Genomic DNA, 20065 nt, shown 5'->3' with positions numbered 1-20065 from the left:
ACGTTGTGCTACACGCTCCGTTTGTCTTTTACAATTAAATAACCTAGTATCATTAATTACTTTTTATCTGAATTGTATAGTTCAAAAATTCATGAATTTCATTTAAAACTTGTATTAATTATTCTATCAGAAAGTACTTGAATGACCCAAGAATCAGTTTGGTAGAATGAGATTTTGTAGTAGTTTCAGATTTTTTAGTTCATTTAACTAAATATTGAAGTGATACGTGTAATAGAAAGAAATTTTTTTTATTAATTTTCTTAAAAAGAGTAAATTTAATTACACACAGAGTTTAAATAAGTACAAAAGTAGTTACTTTAAGGTGGAAGCTATATGTAAATGACCTGTTTTGTATAATTCATTAGGAAGAACTAGTATTTTATATTAAAATGCGCTGAATTAAATTATACAAATAGGTGAGGTTGAAAGGTATTAGAATAAATTTTTTATCGAGAAAAAAAAAGGACGGCACTGCAGCTGTTCAGACTTAGTTCGTTAATTTGCGCCGTTGATTGGACAGTTCTTTGTAATTAACGAAATCAACAAACCCAGATTATTTATTAAAATAAGTTATTCCTCTTCAAATTAATTTCTATTGAGTAAACGAATAAATTAATTGAAAATTTTAAAACATTTTAAAAAAATAACTTTATAGTAAATCAATTTTTAAAGCAACAACAAAATTTAATTTTATAGGAGGTATCAACCTTTTTTTTAATTCCTAAAAAATTTGTGTACAATGGATGTAAGTGAAATTTTTTAAACATTTAATTTTCTTAAAGTCCTTTGACTTTAAGGATAACATTCTCATCACGGCACTCGCGTTTCACGCTCGAAAATTAGAAAAAAGCGATAGCAAAACTTGCAGATTTAGAGGAATTATTAAAGAAAATTCAAAATAGCATAAATCTAATCTTAAAGAGAAAAAAAATTCTTGATAATGTTGTTATCATGTCGAAATTTTTGGGGTGCATGAGGCCAATGGTGTTTGCCAATATTGCACCATTATAAGAACATTAATCTAAATTTTCTTCATTAAAATACCAATCTTTTATTTACGACGTGCACAATATTAAACAAAAAAGGTTCAAAAAAATAGTTTAATCGATATATACCTTCACTATTATATAATATAACTGAGCTAGCTATGATAGTTAAAATGTTGTACATAGAATTTTAATCCGAAAATTTTGATATATTTTAACGAAATTTGGATAATATTATTGTTTTTTTGACGAAATCACCTGGCCATCGATCTCAGGCGACATTTGAAGTCGATTCATTAAAATTTATTCAAGTTATTATCGTCGGACCAAATTTTTTGTCTACAGACATTCATGCGTACATGACAAAGACAAAGACAAAGATTTTTGTATTGTGAATTTATTTTTTTAGGATTCTAGAAGTCTCAAAACGTGAAGATTCACTGGAATTATAGAAGGCTCAAAAGCGAGCAATTATAATAGGTGAGAGAGGGGAGTTGTGCTTCAGGTTTTGTTTTTCCATCAAAATGACTATATAATTTTTTTTTAATCTATTATATGAAACTTTTAGTAAATGTACAAACAACTTTTAGCATGATCGATTAATTAAAATTTAAAACGAAAATTTGCTTGTTTTCAAAAATACTGGTTTTCTTATTTTTCGAAAACAGTGGAAGATGACCTCCACCGTTAAAATTTGAAGAAAAAAACATTATTTTAGAATATTCTTTATTTAAATTATGAAATGTGAAAAAGTAAAATAACTTACATAGAATAAAGTAATAGATAGGATAATAAAAGATTAATTTTAGATAATTTAGATAAAGTTAAATTATTTTAAAAATAATTTAATTTAACTAGGTAATTAATTACATTTACAGTGAATACTGTTGTAAAAAGTCTCATTTTACTAAAAAACAATATTTAAATTGCATAAAACATTCTAATTATTCATAAATAATTTAAAATAAAAAAAATTTCCTCCATATTGGTTTGCAATTTTGAATTTTTTAAATTTTACCTTAAATTTGGATTCAGCGACTCCAAAAACTCCCGAGTACAAAATTTTAAACGAAACAAATCAATTTGAAATTATTCTGCCATATTGGGTCCGCCATTTTGAAATATTTAATTTGAACACAAATTCCGATTCAGCGAGTTAGTAATCGAAAACATAAGAAATTCTGGTATAAACAACGCAATATAAACTATTTTGGAATAGAGGATTTTTTAAAAAACAATTGAAATGTTTGGAAATGGATAACAATGGTTGGACTTATAAAAAAAAAAAAAACAAAAAATTCGGTATTTTATGAGAAAGTTACTTTAATTTATGTTAATTTAAGGTGGTTTAAAGAGAAATAATACATAGTTGCTCATATTTTCTCAAAATAAAGTAATTTCGCCCTGCATTTTACCCATTTTTCATCCGTTTTTGTCATTTTTTGTCTTTTTTTAAAAAAGTGGTATAACTTTTTTGTTTTAATCGCTATTAAAAATTGTCAAAGGAAAAAAGTGTTTATTTTTAGTCGTAATTTTCGAAAAAAAATTGAAAAAATTTTTTTTTTGAAAAATGCGAATTTTAGAACTTTTTAAAAACTAAAAATTTGAATTATTTTGTTGTTTTTCAACGAAATCATCTGGCCAACGAACTCAGGCGAGATTTTGGTACACTTAAGGTGTATACCAAATTTGAAGTCGATTCATTAAAATTTGTTCGAGTTATCGTCGGACCAAATTTTGTCTACAGACATACAGACAGACAGACATTTTTTTAGGACCCATTTTTTCGGCATCAGAAAGTCTCAAAACGTCGAGATTTACTAAAATTAGAGAATGCTCAAAATCGCCCAAATGTAATACCTTCTCATTATGATGAGAATGTAAAAAACCCAAAAATTGTAGAAAATTAAATTTTTATATAATAATCCGTTAAAGAGGGACTTAATATTATACATCTCCTGTGGTTGGCTAGTAGATTGTCTTCCATAATTAAATAATTTGAGTAACTAAAGGTTAGCTTAGGTAGTAGTTTACATCAGGCAACATCTGCGTTAAAATCTTTATTTTATGCTTTTGTAGTATCTAAATTGGAATATGTTTCACTTCTTTAGTATAATTTAGCGCAGTATTTAATTGATTTGATTCAAAAATTCCACAAACAATTCTTAAAATTTCTTTATTTTAAAAAATATCGTATATTTCTATTACTTGGCACAGCTTATAAGGAATTGTGTAATAATTTTAATACACAACCTCTGTAACTTGTACTTCTGTAGAAGTAACCTTCTTTATCAAGAATGTTACTTTCTTCTTTAAAATTGTACACTGGAAAAAAAATTGTAGGTTTTACTACTTTTTAACTACTTTGAGTAGTACAATAGGTCCTCAACTGAATTTAAACGGTTCTATTAACTTTATAAAAATAGTTAAACCAATTAAAAATGTAACTGGTAGAATGACATTTTGTGATTGTATTAACTCAATTTAAAAATGTTAAAACAACTCAAGATGTAAGTAGTAGATTTTACTACTTAAAGTGGTTTAATAGGCTTTAAGAACATTTTTTTGGTACATTTAATAAATATTTTGCAATTGAAACTACTACTTTAAGTAGTAAACTTTACTACTGAAAGTGGTTCAATAGGCTTTAAGAACATTTTTTTGTAGAATTAATAAATCTTTTGCAATTAAAACTACTATACTTTAAGTAGTAGATTTTACTACTTAAAATAGGAAAATAAAATTATTTTTTATTTATAATTGTTTATTATCAGTAAAATTGACTTTTTCATCCTCTCTCCTATACTGACGCTTATTTAATGCCCTAACGATCATGTACCTAACAGAGAAAATTTCTAACCGACGGGAATTGAACCCTCGACCCTAACGCTCGCTATCCGATACCTTAACCGACTAACCACGCACGCTCGCTACGACAGTCTGCAAACTACTCGAAGACTACTTTCTGCTTGTCCAATTGGTAATTTCACTATTTAAAGTAATCATTTTTACTACTTTTATTAGTTGCTATAACAATCCTTTTTAAGTTTTGACTTTTAAATTTTTCATCTTTTAATTATATTATAAGTTGTTTAATTGCATAGTGCAGTAAAATCTACTACTTAAAGTGATACTTTTAATTGCAAAGGATTTTTTAATTCTACGACATAAATGTTCTTAAAGCCTCCCGTGCAGAAATTTTGACCGGGCCCTGGCCAGGGCCAGACCGGGCAAGACCGGGGCCACTTCGGGAAATCTGGCCTGCCCCCGGCCTGGATGAAACAATAAAACCGACCGGGGCCATGGCTCGGGGCCCGATCTGGTTCCCTGCTGGGGACCCGACCGGGGCCATCAAATTTTTCCCGATTTGACCACCATTCAAATGTTTGTGGTATGGTAAACCATACAGTAGTCATCTGCCTAACAATTTAGAGTGGATATTGTTAAAAATTTTGAACAATATGTAGATTTTGTTTAGAAATATGGTAAATTAGTAATCTACAATTTTCTCAAAAATTTTAGCAATAATCACTCCAAATTAATACGTGTCTTATTATACTGTATTCCCTAATGTATCATTAATAAAATAAAAACAATAATATTAAGTTTATTTAAGTTTTATTTAAATTGCATAAAATATCAAAGATTTACATATTTATAAATTAATCGATAAAACAAAACAATAATTTTTTTTTACGACAATGACCATCCCTATCCTTGGGTGACTTTTACAAAAATAAACTGTTAATTTATAATAATAATAATAATAATTTTTAAAAATTTTATTACAGTAAACAACACTTAAAATTGTATTATAATTTAATTTCGTAATATGTTTACAATATTTTGGATCTAACAATAAGTGAAAATAATTTATGTTGAACTTTTTTGAATCCACAAAAAGTCAAGAAATACAGTTGAATTCCAAAAGGTTCAACTGTAGAACAATTTAAACCGTATATTTATAATTTTTAAACGGCAATGGTTGAAAATTATTAACTTATACTGTATATTAATGGTCAGTTTGTTTGTTTTTTTAGCTCTGTCAAAAAATTTTTTTTTAATTTTTGCAAACCTTAGGAAAATTTTAGTCTTTTAAAAGTTAATAGATGTTTTTATATTATTTTTTACATTTGTTAAATATAGACATTTTGTTATACATAGCAACAAATATTAAATAACTTACTGCTTAAAAGCAAATTTCCACACAGTCTAAATCTGAATTAGTGAAAATGTCACTAATTTCAATTCGCAGTGGATGAATTTTCTTTGATGAATCAGTGAAATTCAACTGAAGAATTAAAGAAAACTCGTCCACTGCGAATTGAAATTAGTGACATTTTCACTGATTTAGATTTAGAGTGTAGCTATTTGAAATATCGGTCAATTTTTACCATTCTCAGATTTTTATTTGAAAATTTTACTATTTCTGCACTTAATTATTTTATGAAAATTTTTTTAATTTAATCGAACGTCGTACAATTTGTTATGAATTGTGATTATTTCCAAAGTAAATTTTTCTAAAGAAATTTTATTGGTAAATAGTAAAAGTAATTCTGAAAATAATAATTTTTCATAGTACATTTTATTATTTTGAGAGGAAATTTTACTAAGTCCGAAATTAATCCGAAGCAAATTTTTTTAATTTTTACTTAAATTTAATGCGTTATATACATAAATTTGAATATAGTAAAATTCATGGAATTTTAAATCTGGAATTTTAAATCAAAAATAGAATTTTAACAAAAATTTGTATTCAGAATTAAGAAATATAGGCTACAGAAGAAGATAATAATTAAATATCAGGGAATAAGCGCCATTTTCGTAACATTGCGCGTATCCTCATATAGCATTCAGCCCCTGAATTATAATAAAAAAAATTTTTACTTAATTTGAAGAAATATCTCTTTCAAAAATTAATATCCCCCTTTTCACCTAATGTTAATCACTGTGATCTCGCGTTCATTACGTTGAAATTAATTTTTAAAAATATTTTAAGTTTACTTTATTATTAGTAATATTTACTTTGGTCTTCAGATTCATTAATTTCGTAGTTTGAATCAATGTCGCCTGGTGTGAGACAATCTTCCATATGGGAACTAAGCGAATCATATTGTTGTCCTAGCTGTGAGCTGATATTCTCATTAACATTCGCATCTTCATGATTTGAATCATCTGAAGCTATAAGGCATAGAATTATATTTAACATACATGAAAATAGTTGTTATCATTATTATTATATAAGAAAGAAAGATCATTCTTATAAAACTAATTTCGATCGAGTGATAAATTCATACTTATACATATTATTATTATAACAAATGTGAAAGAATATATAAGAAGTCAGATGTAATAAAAGAATTTTTAACTTAAATTCGGGATTTTTTCAAAGGAATACTACTAGAACATTTGTAAAACTATAAAAATAAAAACAATATTTATAAAGTTAGAATACAAAATCTCTATTTTTAGGTTATTTTTTATTTGGTAATGTAATATCATGTGAATAATATTTTTTACTTACGACTTGATATATTCGGCAGAGATGAAAATTGGGTTGACAGTCGATGTTTCCGTACACGTTTCGTACTTTTGTGTTTTGGCATATTATTCACAGAAATAAATAATTTATGTATCCAAAATAAAACAAAAGTTAGGCCAAGAAGACTAGAAATGGGAGGTACCGTACGAATACGTAAGAAAAAGGGTTTTCTGAAATAGGCAGAGCAATAGAATAAGTTGCAAGTCGCGGTAGCCTTCTGCGCAGACTAACTGTTGACTTACCATCTGGCGGTAATTCAGAATAAAATATTAACACTGATTCTATACGTACGTATATGCTTCGGTAAAATAAATATCTGCTTTTTTATTATCACCTGTTCGTAATATGCGCAGGAGGCTACTGCGTCTTGCAACCCGGCCTGGCCACGACCGGGGCCACTAACATTTACTGACCCGGGGCCGGACCAGATAATCTGGCCGGGGCCAGGTCGGAAATCGGGAAGAAGGGTGGAAATTTCTGCACGGGCTATTGAACCACTTTAAGTAGTAAAAGCTACTACTGAAAGTAGTAGTTTTAATTGAAAACGATTTGTAAATTTTACATCAAAAACGTTTTTCAAGCTTATTGAATTAATTAAAATAGTAAAAAATTACTACTTAAAGTAGTAGTTTTAATCACAAAGGATTTGTTAATTCTACAACAAGAATTTTATTGAAGCCTATAAAATCATAGAAATTAATAAAAAATTTACTACTCAAAGCAATTATATTAATTAAAGAAAATAATTCCTTTTACTACATATAATTGACTGTCCATACTTACTATCATTTGAAACTCTCTTTGTAATGTAAATCTCTACAGAATACTATTTTAAACAATATGTGTGATGTATTTAATAGTGTTTACAATGATTCTGATTTTAATATTAATTTTCATTATTTGACTACTTTTTCGAAACTGGTACACGATTTTGGTAAAAAAATTTTGTTCTTTACAGATATCATTTTGTTGGTATATGTAATAGTGAAATGTACCATTTTTCGTTAATTTTCCCAACATTTCAGGGTTTTAGTTTCTACTTCACAATTCATGCTCCTTCACTTTACTGGAATGTTTAGTGTCTATTATTTCCCTTGGCAGTTTAAAGCCCTGCTTTTGTTTAGCATTATTGGCTTCATCAGTGATCAATCCCATTTCAAATTGTCAGAGAGCCGTAGTATTGATGGGTATGTGTTTAAGGTTAAACTGCAACACTAGACACAAAGAGAAGCTGTTGACGAAACATTTTTCAAACTTGAAGGAAAATATAATTAACTTGTGACAATGTTCAATATTGCTTACTTTTCGGAAATTAAGCATAGTTATTTAACAATGAGAAAAATATATTCTTAATTTTATTTCATTTAATTTCAAATTTTTAATCAATTTTCATATTTCTTTGATGATCCAGATTTTAATAAAATGTGACTTGGACATTTAAAAGGGACCTTACGTCCGAAAAAATATATTTATTTAAATCCAGAGATAAATATATTATATTTTTTCTTTGTACATTGTAATCAATTGAAACAATTTAATTCAAGTCGAGGTTAAAGTAAATATAGATTTTTGAAAATGTATATATAAAATAAAAAATTGGGGCATTCGATATTACATTTTAATGTCACTCATTCAATTTGCCTTATCTGACACTTTAATTAGAAGTGCCAAGGGTATTATTTAAGAGAAGTTATATTATTAGCATATCATCATATAATGTCACCCATTAAAATACTTTAATGTCTTAACTGGATTATTGTAAAAATGTACAAAAAAAAAGTAAATTAAAATTTCTCTAAAATGAAGTATTTTTATTCATTTCACATTTTTAGGAAAATAATAAATATCGTTGGATATTTTTTTTTTTTGTTCAGGTATAGAGGTATAATAAATTTCATTAAAATTAAAAATGAAAAAATAAATTTCAAAAATAATTGAGAGAAAAATGAATTAAAATAAAATATTAAAAAATTTATGTAATAAATTTTTAAAATGATTTTTCAATGGAAATTCTTGATTAGAAAGAAATTCAGTTTGTTAGTGTCGAATGTCACCCTATCCGAGGATTTCAATATTGGCGGGTATCAACTCCGGAAATTTATGACTCCGGTCTGGATTGGTCTCCAGGGTACGTTTGAAAAACAGCTCGTTCATTTCCGGAATCAGCGTCCTGATGTCCCGGCTCGAGCAAAACGCGAATTACGTCAAATTTTTCATGTAAAAACTGTTAATCCCCCCCCCCCTTACCCTTCCCTTCTCACTTCGCCTATCAGCTCTTTGTCAACAAGGTCAAATATGAAAAATTCTACGATGACCTTAAAATTATTTCGTTGTGTTAGTTTTACTATACATATATAAGTATGTTTGATATCATTAAGAAGCTATAATTTTTTTACGATTATATACGTAGGAAAATATGTGAAATTGAGGAAGTGCTCTTGTCTCATATATATATATAATATATATATATATATTTGACATATACGCTCTTGGGATTTGCAGCATTTAAAATTTTCATCATCATTAGTCACGCTCAAAATATGACTTCTTTGTTTATTTGTTTTTTTTATGCATTTCAACGAGTTCTGTAATTTAAAAAAACACAAACAAAAGAATATGCAGTAAAATTTTTCCAACTATCATTTGTGTTTGTAACATTCACAATTTTCAGTCCATAAAGCAAAACTTTTGCATAAAGTTTTCTCCTAAATTTCTGCATATATATAGTATGTGCATTTGTCTCAAAAATAGGGTCATACATCATCATACTTTATTTGGTGGGACTAAAGGTGAAGGTAATTTCAATTTTAATATTGAGGTTACCTTCAGTTTAGCAATGTGCCATCAGGGAATGAAGAACCAATACTTCAGTATCGAACCACGTTTTACATGGTATAAAATTTTTATGAGAAACCCTAGTCTAGGTGCTTCTAACTTTCTCGTTTGTATGTATGTATGTATATATATATATATACATTTATATCACCTTTTTCTCTTTTATATCGTTTAATTTTTAAAACGCATTTTAGAACAAAAAAAAAAATTATAAAAAAAGAAAATAAATTGTAATTTTCTTTTTAAATTATTTAAATTTTTTTTTACATATCATTGAGAAAAGGTATATTTAAAACAAAAGTATACTACATGCGTGCAAATTCAAATTTACATTTTTAGAAGATAAAATAAATATTTCGTATCTCTCAAGGATATGTATTTTAAACTCTCATTGATAGTGGATTTTTTTTTAAACTTTTTTTTTTTTTTTTAATGAAAATTTCATTAATGACTTTTCATATACGTGCTCGTGGGAAATTTTTCAGATATTCTGAAGCTCTAAACGTGTGTTAATACACAAGAGCACTCTTGTTTTGAACCATGCTAACGCAAAAGCTCGCAGGTGTGCACACTGGCCTCCCATACAAATGGCTGTCTCAAGCAAGTGGTGCACAATAAATTCCCATTACCTACATTTGAAATTCATCGCCTTTCAAGATAATGGCCTGCTTTCCCGCTTTGCATAATAATAAGTTCGCCAGTTTTATATTTGCCATTTTACTTTTTTGCCCTGTACCAAAAATTTCATATTCATCTTTTATTACCCGTACAACCCAGAGAAATGTTTTATTTGAACCAAATATAATATATATTTTGAGTTAAATAAACGTATATTTGTCTCACTGCCTTTTCCATTGATCTTATTTTTCCAAATGAACCACCTATTTCAAAGAATTATTATTACAAATTCATTGAAATCTGAATAAATATTATTAAAATTAAAATTAATTAATTAATAATAAATAAATAATTAAATAAATTAAAATCGACATTAAGAAATTATTTTTAAAAATAATTTCAATGAAATTGACTAAAAACCAATAAATTATTAAAAAGTCTTGAAACGAACATAACCTTTAAATTCAAGTCATTTTTGGCGGAAACTCCACTTTCACTTGCGGCTATATTGAAAGCACGATTGAAAGTCTTGAAATTTACATAACCTTAAAATTTATGTCATTTTTGGCGGGAAATATAGAGAGAGATGAGGGAAGGGGGAAGGACTTACTGCTTTATTAGGGTCTTAAAACAAACATAACCTCAAAATTTAGGTCAATTTTTGGCGGAGGAGGGGAAATGAGAAGAGGGAGGGAGGATTTGCGGCTATATTCAGAGCCTTGAAACGAACATAACCTCAAAATTTAGGTCATTTCTGGCGTGAGAGGGGACTTGCGGCTATATTCAGAGTCTTGTAACGAACATAACCTCAAAATTTAGGCCATTTTGGCGGAGGAGGGGAAATGAGAGGAGGGAGGGGGGACTTGCGGCTAAATTCAGAGCCTTGAAACGAACATAACCTCAAAATTTAGGAGGGGGGACTCACCCCTCCTAGGTCAAGAATTCTTGAAACAGCGGCAACGGCGATATCTTTTTGTAATATAGGAAAATATATATCATTTCTCTAGGTGTATTTTTGAATGTTTCTTTCTTGTATTATTAGTATATACGGTGAGAAATAGCAGAATGAAATAGTATTAATTTAGAATAGTGGTTTTACATCAAATAATATTTTATGAAGCGTTTATAGCGTAGTGGTTAGAGCGTCAGGTTTGAGGTGCTTGTAGATCGTAGGTTCGAATCCCCTCAGGCGTTAATTAAATTATTTCCTAAGGTTTGCGTTAATTCTACACTGTTTCTATTATTTGTAACAATGGTAGTTGTATTTAATGATATTAATAAATTTAATTGAAATTTTAATTATTATCGTTTTTAGTTAACAAAAATAGTTATCATAGTCATTTGTATAATTACAATAGTTGCTAGTTCTAATGATCAGCAGTTACAATTATTAATATTAACTATCATTATTAGTTATTGGTTGTCACAAAGGTTGCTGCTTCTAAATAATGTGACATATAGTGAATAGCAATGACAATTAATGATATCAGTAACTTTAATTATTAATTAAATATTAATTGTCACTTTCGATAAATGGTAATTCCTATAATTATTGTCAATTAAAAATTGATGCTTTCAACAAACTGATAGTTTCAAACAATAGAGTCATCTAATGAATATAAACGAAGTGAAAATGAATTTTCGGAAAATACAATAAAGAAAATATTATATTATTATTATTATTATTAGTGTCAGTATTATTATATCATGTAAAATAATATGAAAACATTATCATTATTATAAATCGGAAATTGCGAATAAAACCCATCGATGCGAGAATATGTGTTTAAAACTTTAAATTTAAACATTTCTCTGTATAGTTTAAATATTGATTATACTCATGATTTTAGTTCTTTGAAATTACATTTGCACAAAACTCATTAGACTAATTAAACAAGAGGCAGAGAGTAAATTAATGCTAACAAGCCTTCACGTAAATAATGTTTATCCTTCGTGTGTGGAAACGACTATTTTTTATATATATGTATGTATGCATTTATATGTGTATTATAATGTCGATGAATGTGTTATATATAATTCATGACATATGGAATTTTTTTTGCATATATTCTGTTATTAATTGAGAAGATAATCGAAAATTAAGGGATTAAACGGAAAGATGGATGAATCTTTTGATTAGTACTGCTATCGATCTTATTTCTACTATTTATTTATATATAAGTATTGAAGGAGGTAATTAACTCCTGGTCAAAGCCTCAGAAATCTCGATGATGGAAGTTGGCTGGGATAATCGACTTCTTCTAAGCAATTGCCTTGTTGGCACGCAAACTGTATCTAGGGCTTCCTTTTCATAGTAAAAGGTTTCCTTCACTTCGGTCACTGATCCTAATACATTGTCATTTACTATATTTCTCGACATTTGATAATTTATTAATTTTTATTTATTGACATCAAATATCACGTCTTGAAGTGATTACAAAATTATTTTTAACCCACTTGGAAAGATTCCGCGTAAAGTGCCCTGTGACAGGATATTCTTTTATTGAAACTTAACACTCTTTGAATGAGGTCGACATTTAGGGTCCTTTCATTATCGATTCGATCCTGGAGATCTATGAGAAATGGAACGCATGCGTTTGACGGGACGCCGTAAAACTGCGTGCTTGTCGGGCACATGGCACTCTTGGATCGATCGTTAATGTCAATAGACGTATAAAATTATATTTGAAAATGTAACTTGTATGTGAGTGAGTGTTCATATTGTGTTGTCTTAGGAAGATTTACTTGACAAATTATGGAAAGTTAATCTATTAGACGTCAATTGTAAGTAGATCGTCTATTATATTGATTAAATCGACTGATTGAACTTGCTCATTTTATTCTTTTGGGTTCTCTTATTTTACCCACCCTGGAATTATATTTCTCTTGCTTTAGTTGAAGGTAATTAACGTAAATCTAATCATTTTGTATTACATATTTTTGGCGGTAATTTTTATTAAATTATTAATTCTTGACCCTTTGCGGCTTTGAACCCGGCTGCGCCAAGTGAGTGTAGATCTTATTTATTTAATTTTTATATATTTTATTGAAATAAGAAATCTGCCTGTCTCAGACCCCTGAAAGTTCTATCAGAATTCCATCGGAGTTCCAAAGAATTTCCGATGGGATTCCGACGGAATGAGGACTCTAAAAATTTTGAAAAAAATTAATCGGAATTCCGTCGGAATCCCATCGGAAATTCTTTGGAACTCCGATGGAATTCCAACGGAATTACATTGGAAGTTCCGGCGGAATTCTGATAGAACCTCCAGGGGGCACTTTCCGGGGAATCTTTCCAAGTGGGAAGGCAGAAAATTTTTAATGATAAAATACTTTTAGCTGACAAAAGGTACTGAAATCTTTATTTTCTTCTAAGTTTGTATTAAGTATTAAATAAATTATTTACATTATCTTTATCGTTTTTTTGGAGTTTCGTGCCCCAGGGCTAAAAGCCTTATAGTTTCGCTTTGGCGTCCGTCCGTCCGTTTGTCGTACAGTTGTACGGTTGCCATTGTAACAGTTACTATAGCAACCGTTACCATTCATCCACCTAAAAATTTGTCAGTGACCATTCTTTTATTTTGTTTTTTTTTTTGAATTCCTCTTAAGAATGAAAAAATGTATATAAAATTATTTAAAATTGTAATTTTGTGAGTAATTTATTACAAATGCAACTGTCTAAATTGCAGGAAGGGTTGGAATTTTTTTTCACAAATAATTTCATATATCGAAAAAAGTAAAAAAAAAATTTTTTAGTATGATTTAACATGATTTGAAAATTGTAGTACTGGTAACCTTAATAAATAAATTTATTCAATCGAATCAAAAATCTTCATTTGATTATATAGGATTATACATGGGAGGAAATTGGATAATAAATTTTACTTCTTCTACAATTTATATATATATATATATATATGTGAGAAACGAAATTACATATTTTCATGTTGAAAATTATGAATATGATTACGATTTTTTGATTTTTGAAAAATTTAATAAAAGCTTTATTTATGTAAAATATTTCATTTAAATTCTTTTGATGAAAATATAGAAATATTTTTTTAATGCGAAAATGTTACTTTTTCATGCTTAATCGCTTAACATATATTAAAATGTTCAAAAATTACATTATATACTTGGTAATTATTCTCGTCACAATTGAATTTAAAATATAATTACATATTTTAATAATTTATATACAAATTATACTCTAAATCTTTTCTTTTGTTGAACATAATTTCTAGAAATTAATATTTGAGTAATACTATATGTAATTCATTCATTTAAATGAGAAAGGAAAATCAAAAATTCACTAAGTATATTTAAATCTGATTGAATGAAAAATTCATTGATTATTTAGAAAGCAGATGATTTTAAATAATCGTACAAGTGTAGTATCAACATTATAGATGAAGGTCACAAAAAGTGTCAATATAGTGTTAATAGTGAACTTTTTTCAGCTAGTTATGTCAGGTTATGAAAGCATAAAAAAGAAAAAAGGAAGCTTTTATGATGGGGGAGGGCAGTGGGGTCATGAATGAGAAAACAGCGTCATTCGACTTGAGAATAAACGCGACCTGCTGCAATATAAACACGACCCACGACTCGACGTCTAGATTGCTTTTGAGAAATGAGGTCGGTTTTCTTTTACCCATTCCTCCTTGGCTTTACTCTGCTTCTCTCGCGAGGAGACTTTCATATACCTGTTACGTTCTAAGAATCTTTCTGAAAACGCTTTTACTGGTAAACCCTGGAACGAAGAGTGCTCAACGAAATTTACGTGAAGAAACATGCACATGACTGGAATTGAGCTGCATAAGAATATATATATATGTACATATTTAAATATACCCATAGGTACATAAAGAATCATATTTTCTTTTTTTTTCTCAAATTAAAAATCGAGTTCTTCAAAAAACAATTAGCCCACTTGGTTCATTATCACGAAGTAGTATAAGGAGTCCCCACTATGCAAAATGAATATGTACCGAGTTTCCCGACTGCCTTTCAATTTGGTAGGATAGCGATACTAGCGCGGTTACCGGGAAAATTGTTGCAACTCAACTGGATAATGGCGGAAATGTATGTTTCGTGATGATTCGTATCTGCTCGTGAAGAGTCGAGTGCAGACGACAAATCTGTCACAAACATACATTTCCGCCATTATCCAGTTGAGTTGCAACAATTTTCCCGGTAATCGCGCTAGTATCGCTATCCTACCAAATTGAAAGGCAGTCGGAAAACTCAGAACATGTTTTTCCTGAAATTGCCTATGCAGTGGGGGCTCCTTATACTACTTCGTGTTCATTATACACAAGAGGAAAAAGTTTTACAATATAATTCAATTCATTTTCAAAGAAAACACTGTTTTCGTTTCTTTAATGTTTTAATAATAGTTTTGATTGCTATTTGAGATTTGACTATTTTTTTCTTTCATTATTTCAACATGTGCAAGTTTTTTCGCTACAATTTAAAACGAAGATTTTTTAGATATATATTAATTAAATTAATTTATGATGATTTTAAATGCTCAAGAGAGATTGTGTATTAATATTATGCATATATGTATATATATATGACATATTTTTGCTAAATAAAAGTAAGTGAACTACTTTGCTAAGTGAGATATTTAAATATTGCAAGTAAGGCACTTCCTAGAACACATTGAACCCACGCCCGACACGCAAACGTTCAGACCAACTGACGGAAAGTCATCTTTATTCAAATTTCACTTGCATTTCAGAACTCATGCAGTTGTAAGAAAGATCTTATCTATCACCTTTATAACACGTGTTCAATGTACCCAGATATTCTTCGATTAAGGGTCAAGAACTTTCAAAGCCATTCAGTAACTTTTCATTCTTGAATTGCCGTCGAAAAATAAGTAATTTTTAGTAAATTTAAGGCCATGTGGGAAATATCCACGTGACCCCCATGCAAAAAATATGGTATCGTATTACCAAATTTTCTCTAAAATGGTAAAGAATTTTTGGTTGAAATTTGTAAAATGTGATAGAGAATAGCATTGAGAATGGCGCTGTTCTCGATTTGAAGCACAATTTTGCGTTTAAGTATTAAAAATAAAAGTTTGAAAATAATAATAATAATTCCACTATTAATTACTGTTTTAAATTATTTCGCATTCAATTACAGAAAATAAGTAGAACGGCCCAATTCCTTCAACCCTTTTTTATCATTCCTCAAAATTTCAACCCGAAATTTCTTCTCATTTCCGAGAATACTTGGAACTACCAAAAAGTGTCTTTGTCTCACATGGCCTTAAGTGGGAATACTTAAATATATTTTAATAGTTTATAAAAAGTAGTGGACGGGGGAGTACGCAATGGTTGTTTGTACTTTTTTTAATTTGAAAAATTGAATCGCAAAATGTATTTACGGATATAACTTTTATTGAAATTACACACTGAGAAAAATAATATCGTAAAAATAAGAAAATAACACAGCCCCACAAAAAAAAAAAGTGTCATGTACTTTTGACCGGAATACCCTAACCCTATGTATTTTGACGCGCTGAACACGAATCCGAAGTCCGTTTTGCTCCATCACGTCAGGATTTTTTTCTAACCTCAAAAAACATGTCGGATTTTGAGAAGTAGGCGATTTTTTTAAAAATTGCTGTATTAACTTCAAACTTGGTATCTGGGGGTTTTTTGTGTCGCTGATTACGAATCTGAAGTTAGATTTTCAAAATCCAAAATGGCGGATCCAATATGGCGGACGAATTTTGAAAAAATTTTAAGATTTACTTCAAACTTGGTATCTGGGGGTTTTTTGGGTCGCTGATTACGAATATGATGTCAGATTTGAAAAATTCAAAATGGCATATCCAACATGGACTTCTATCGGACATATTAGATACGCCATTATCTGTATCTGGGGGTTTTTTGGGTCGCTGATTACGAATATGATGTCAGTTTTCAAAAATTCAAAATGGCATATCCAGCATGGACTTCTATCGGCCATACTAGATACGCCATTATCAATTTTTGAAAACTGACATCATATTCGTAATCAGCGACTCAAAAAACCCCCATTTACACTATTGCACATTATTTTTAAAAAATTTCGTAAAATAATGTCCCCCTACCAAAAAAAAATTCAAGGGGTAGTTCCCCCCATAAATCAGCTTTTGGGGAAAAACAAAACATACGTGTCAAATTGTTTTTAAAAAACTACAAAACTGCCAAGTTTCAGAAAAATCGTCGTATGGCACTTCCCTAGTGTTACTTGTCAGCAACTTAGAAAACCTGTAGATACCAAATTTCATAATAATCTGACAATTTTTTAAAAATAATTCCTTAATATTGAATCAGACATGTCGAATTTCGGAAATCTGACATCAGATTCGTAATCAGCGACCCAAAAAACCCCTAGGTACCAAGTTTGAAGTAAATCTTAAAATTTTTTCAAAATTCGTCCGCCATATTGGATCCGCCATTTTGGATTTTGAAAATCTAACTTCAGATTCGTAATCAGCGACACAAAAAAACCCCAGATACCAAGTTTGAAGTTAATACATCAATTTTTAAAAAAATCGCCTACCTCACAAAATCCGACATGTTTTTTGAGGTTAGAAAAAATCCTGACGTGATGGAGCAAAACGGACTTCGGATTCGTGTTCAGCGTGTCAAAATACATAGGGTTAGGGTATTCCGGTCAAAAGTACATGACACTTTTTTTTTTTTTTTGGGTCTGTGTAATTTATTTAAGCATTTTTAGTTGGTCTTACTAAAGTATGGTTGGCACAACAGAAAAGAAAGTGACAATCAATCGAAAAATTTAGTTTGCTCTACCAAAAAATATTTTTGAAGGTTTCATGTCTACGAACTAAACAGTTTAGTTCTCCGTACTAAATCGCTGGCACGCAGAATTGCGCACGCGCTGTTCTCGTAAATGTGGCGTCAGTCGTAGGGCCTAGTCAGTCGTGGACCTCTTCCGCGTTATGCTTATCCGATCATTTATGTCATGTGTTTTTATTGTTCGGCTGGTCTATTAAGTGACAAAACGTTTGCTAAGAGAATGGAGGTTAGAATGCCTCGTGGCAACATTTAACATATGTTAAATCAGTATTTATTTAAATTTTTTTGGAAAATGGATTTATGTATCAACTTTTGAAAACTTGCTCCTCAATTTTATGCGATATCATTTTGAGATATTTCATGAAACGCGCGTAGTGTGTACTTACGGGAAGATAAATTATTTTTGTAATGTCTAAGCATAATGAATTTAATAAAGTTATATTATTAATCTCATCTCTCTTGAATTAAAATACCTTATTTTTTATGCAAAATCGTAAAAATGACCAAAGAAACTATTTTAGATAAAATAAATTATTTAGTTATTTCTACAAAAAAAAATTTTTTAATCAACGAAAACAGTAAGTTGAAATAACTAAATTTTATTTACGTCAACAGAACATTTGTTTCATTCTAATAAATGTATTTATTACGTAGACTAAATTATTTGGTTACACCTACTAAATAATTCAATTGAGCGAAATTTAACGGTTGTACAAAAAAATTTAGTACTCCCAATCAAACGGTTTAGTTGCACATATATCAAATAAAAAATTTGGTAGGGAAAACCAAACTTTGATACATGATACCAAACAGTTTTCTCAGTGCACACAAAGTTGTACGATTTAAACTTGGCGCCTTACAAAAACTGTCTCCAGCGACCCCTGGTGAATTAAATTTACAACTAATGGCGCACTCACACCTTTTTGGCTGCCTGCAGGTTACCATGGCAACGCACGAGTGTGAGTGAGACAGAAAATTTGAATATTTAAATTTTTAAATTTTCTGTCGCACTCACTCTCATGCGTTGCCATGGTAACCTGCAGGCAGCCAAAAAGGTGTGAGAGCGCCTTAATGTTTGTCTATATATAAGTGACACTTCGCAACAAAAGGTACCTAAGCTCCCAAAATTTTTAGGTTATATTTAGTGATAGCTTTACCTCAAGAAAAAGTTTTATTCTAATTAGGCAAAATCAAAAATAGAAATTATTGAATAATTTAGATGTAATAAAGACTTAAACATTAATAGTTTGTATATAAAGAGTTGATCCACTTTATGTATTTTCACTTCAAAAATCAAAAATATAACCTAAAAATTTTTGGAGCTTAGGTAACTTTTGTCGTTGAGCCTCACATATATAAGACAACTTTCAATAAAGTGACACACGCTTATTAAAGATTTGATTAAAAAAATAATATAAATAAAAAAAAGACTGTAGTTGAGTAATAATAAATGAAACGAGGCATAAAATATTGATTGAGAAGTGACGCGAGCTGCACATTTTTTGCAATAAGGCTTGAGATAAAATATTACATATCAAGCATTATTGAGAAGTGCTTGACTCGCTCTCTTTCTTGTTGAGTCAGAGCGTAAATAGTTGTCACGTAACTGGACTTGTGACCTCGTGGCCGAAGAGGATCAGTTAGCAATAAAAATTTTGTATACACCTTCTCCACTTTCTTGATATAGTTGATTTCTTCTTTCTCTATTTCTTGATATAGTATACAAAGTGGTTTTCTTTTTATTTTTACTAAAGTAGAACATTTCCTCGTAGGTGTGACCTAAAGAGCATCAGGCATGGCCAGCAGCACGGAGGATTACGGATCCGAGCTGCAGGAGTTACAGTGGGGTAGGAACACTGGTTCCCACTACTTACGTAGTGGTTCTCATTTTATGAGAACAGGGACCAGCGGTTGTTACGAGGCTGAGGACTTGGAACCAACGAGTAGACATCACACGATGTCCAGTCAACATCGAGGATACTACAGTCCACCTGGAACGAGTTATACAATTGTTGAAAGGCCACCCAGTGCCCCCCAACATCATTCCTCCCATACCACCCCTTATCGGCATCGTGGACATGCTTCGGGAACAGGACCCATTTCGCCTGAACAAGTCATTAGGTAAACTATAATTAAGCCGCTATTTATCAATGCTCTCGTCGGGATTTTAGAATTCTATTTAAATATATATTTATAAGGAAAGGTTTACGATCTGTACTCGAGTTTTATATAAATTCATTTCTTTTTTTTTTATCTTTTAAAAC

General features: G+C 29.7%; 1 protein-coding gene across 9 annotated transcripts in view; it reads left to right on the top strand.

Moving 5' to 3' along the window:
* The window catches only part of LOC127291506 (whirlin), a 189293-nt gene that overhangs the window by 34838 nt on the left and 134390 nt on the right, over positions 1 to 20065 (top strand). For all 9 annotated transcript variants that reach the window (XM_051320692.1, XM_051320689.1, XM_051320687.1 and 6 more), the window contains one exon: positions 19574 to 19922. In XM_051320692.1, the coding sequence (XP_051176649.1) occupies positions 19597 to 19922 (326 nt within the window). In that variant the 5' untranslated portion in view covers positions 19574 to 19596. The remainder of the gene's footprint in view (positions 1 to 19573; positions 19923 to 20065) is intronic.

Source organism: Leptopilina boulardi, unplaced genomic scaffold (genome assembly GCF_019393585.1).
Source record: "Leptopilina boulardi isolate dan_hultmark-lab unplaced genomic scaffold, ZJU_Lbou_2.1 LbouV2_137, whole genome shotgun sequence".
In the NCBI taxonomy this organism is placed as follows: domain Eukaryota; kingdom Metazoa; phylum Arthropoda; class Insecta; order Hymenoptera; family Figitidae; genus Leptopilina; species Leptopilina boulardi.
This window is presented reverse-complemented; position numbering and strand designations above follow the sequence as displayed.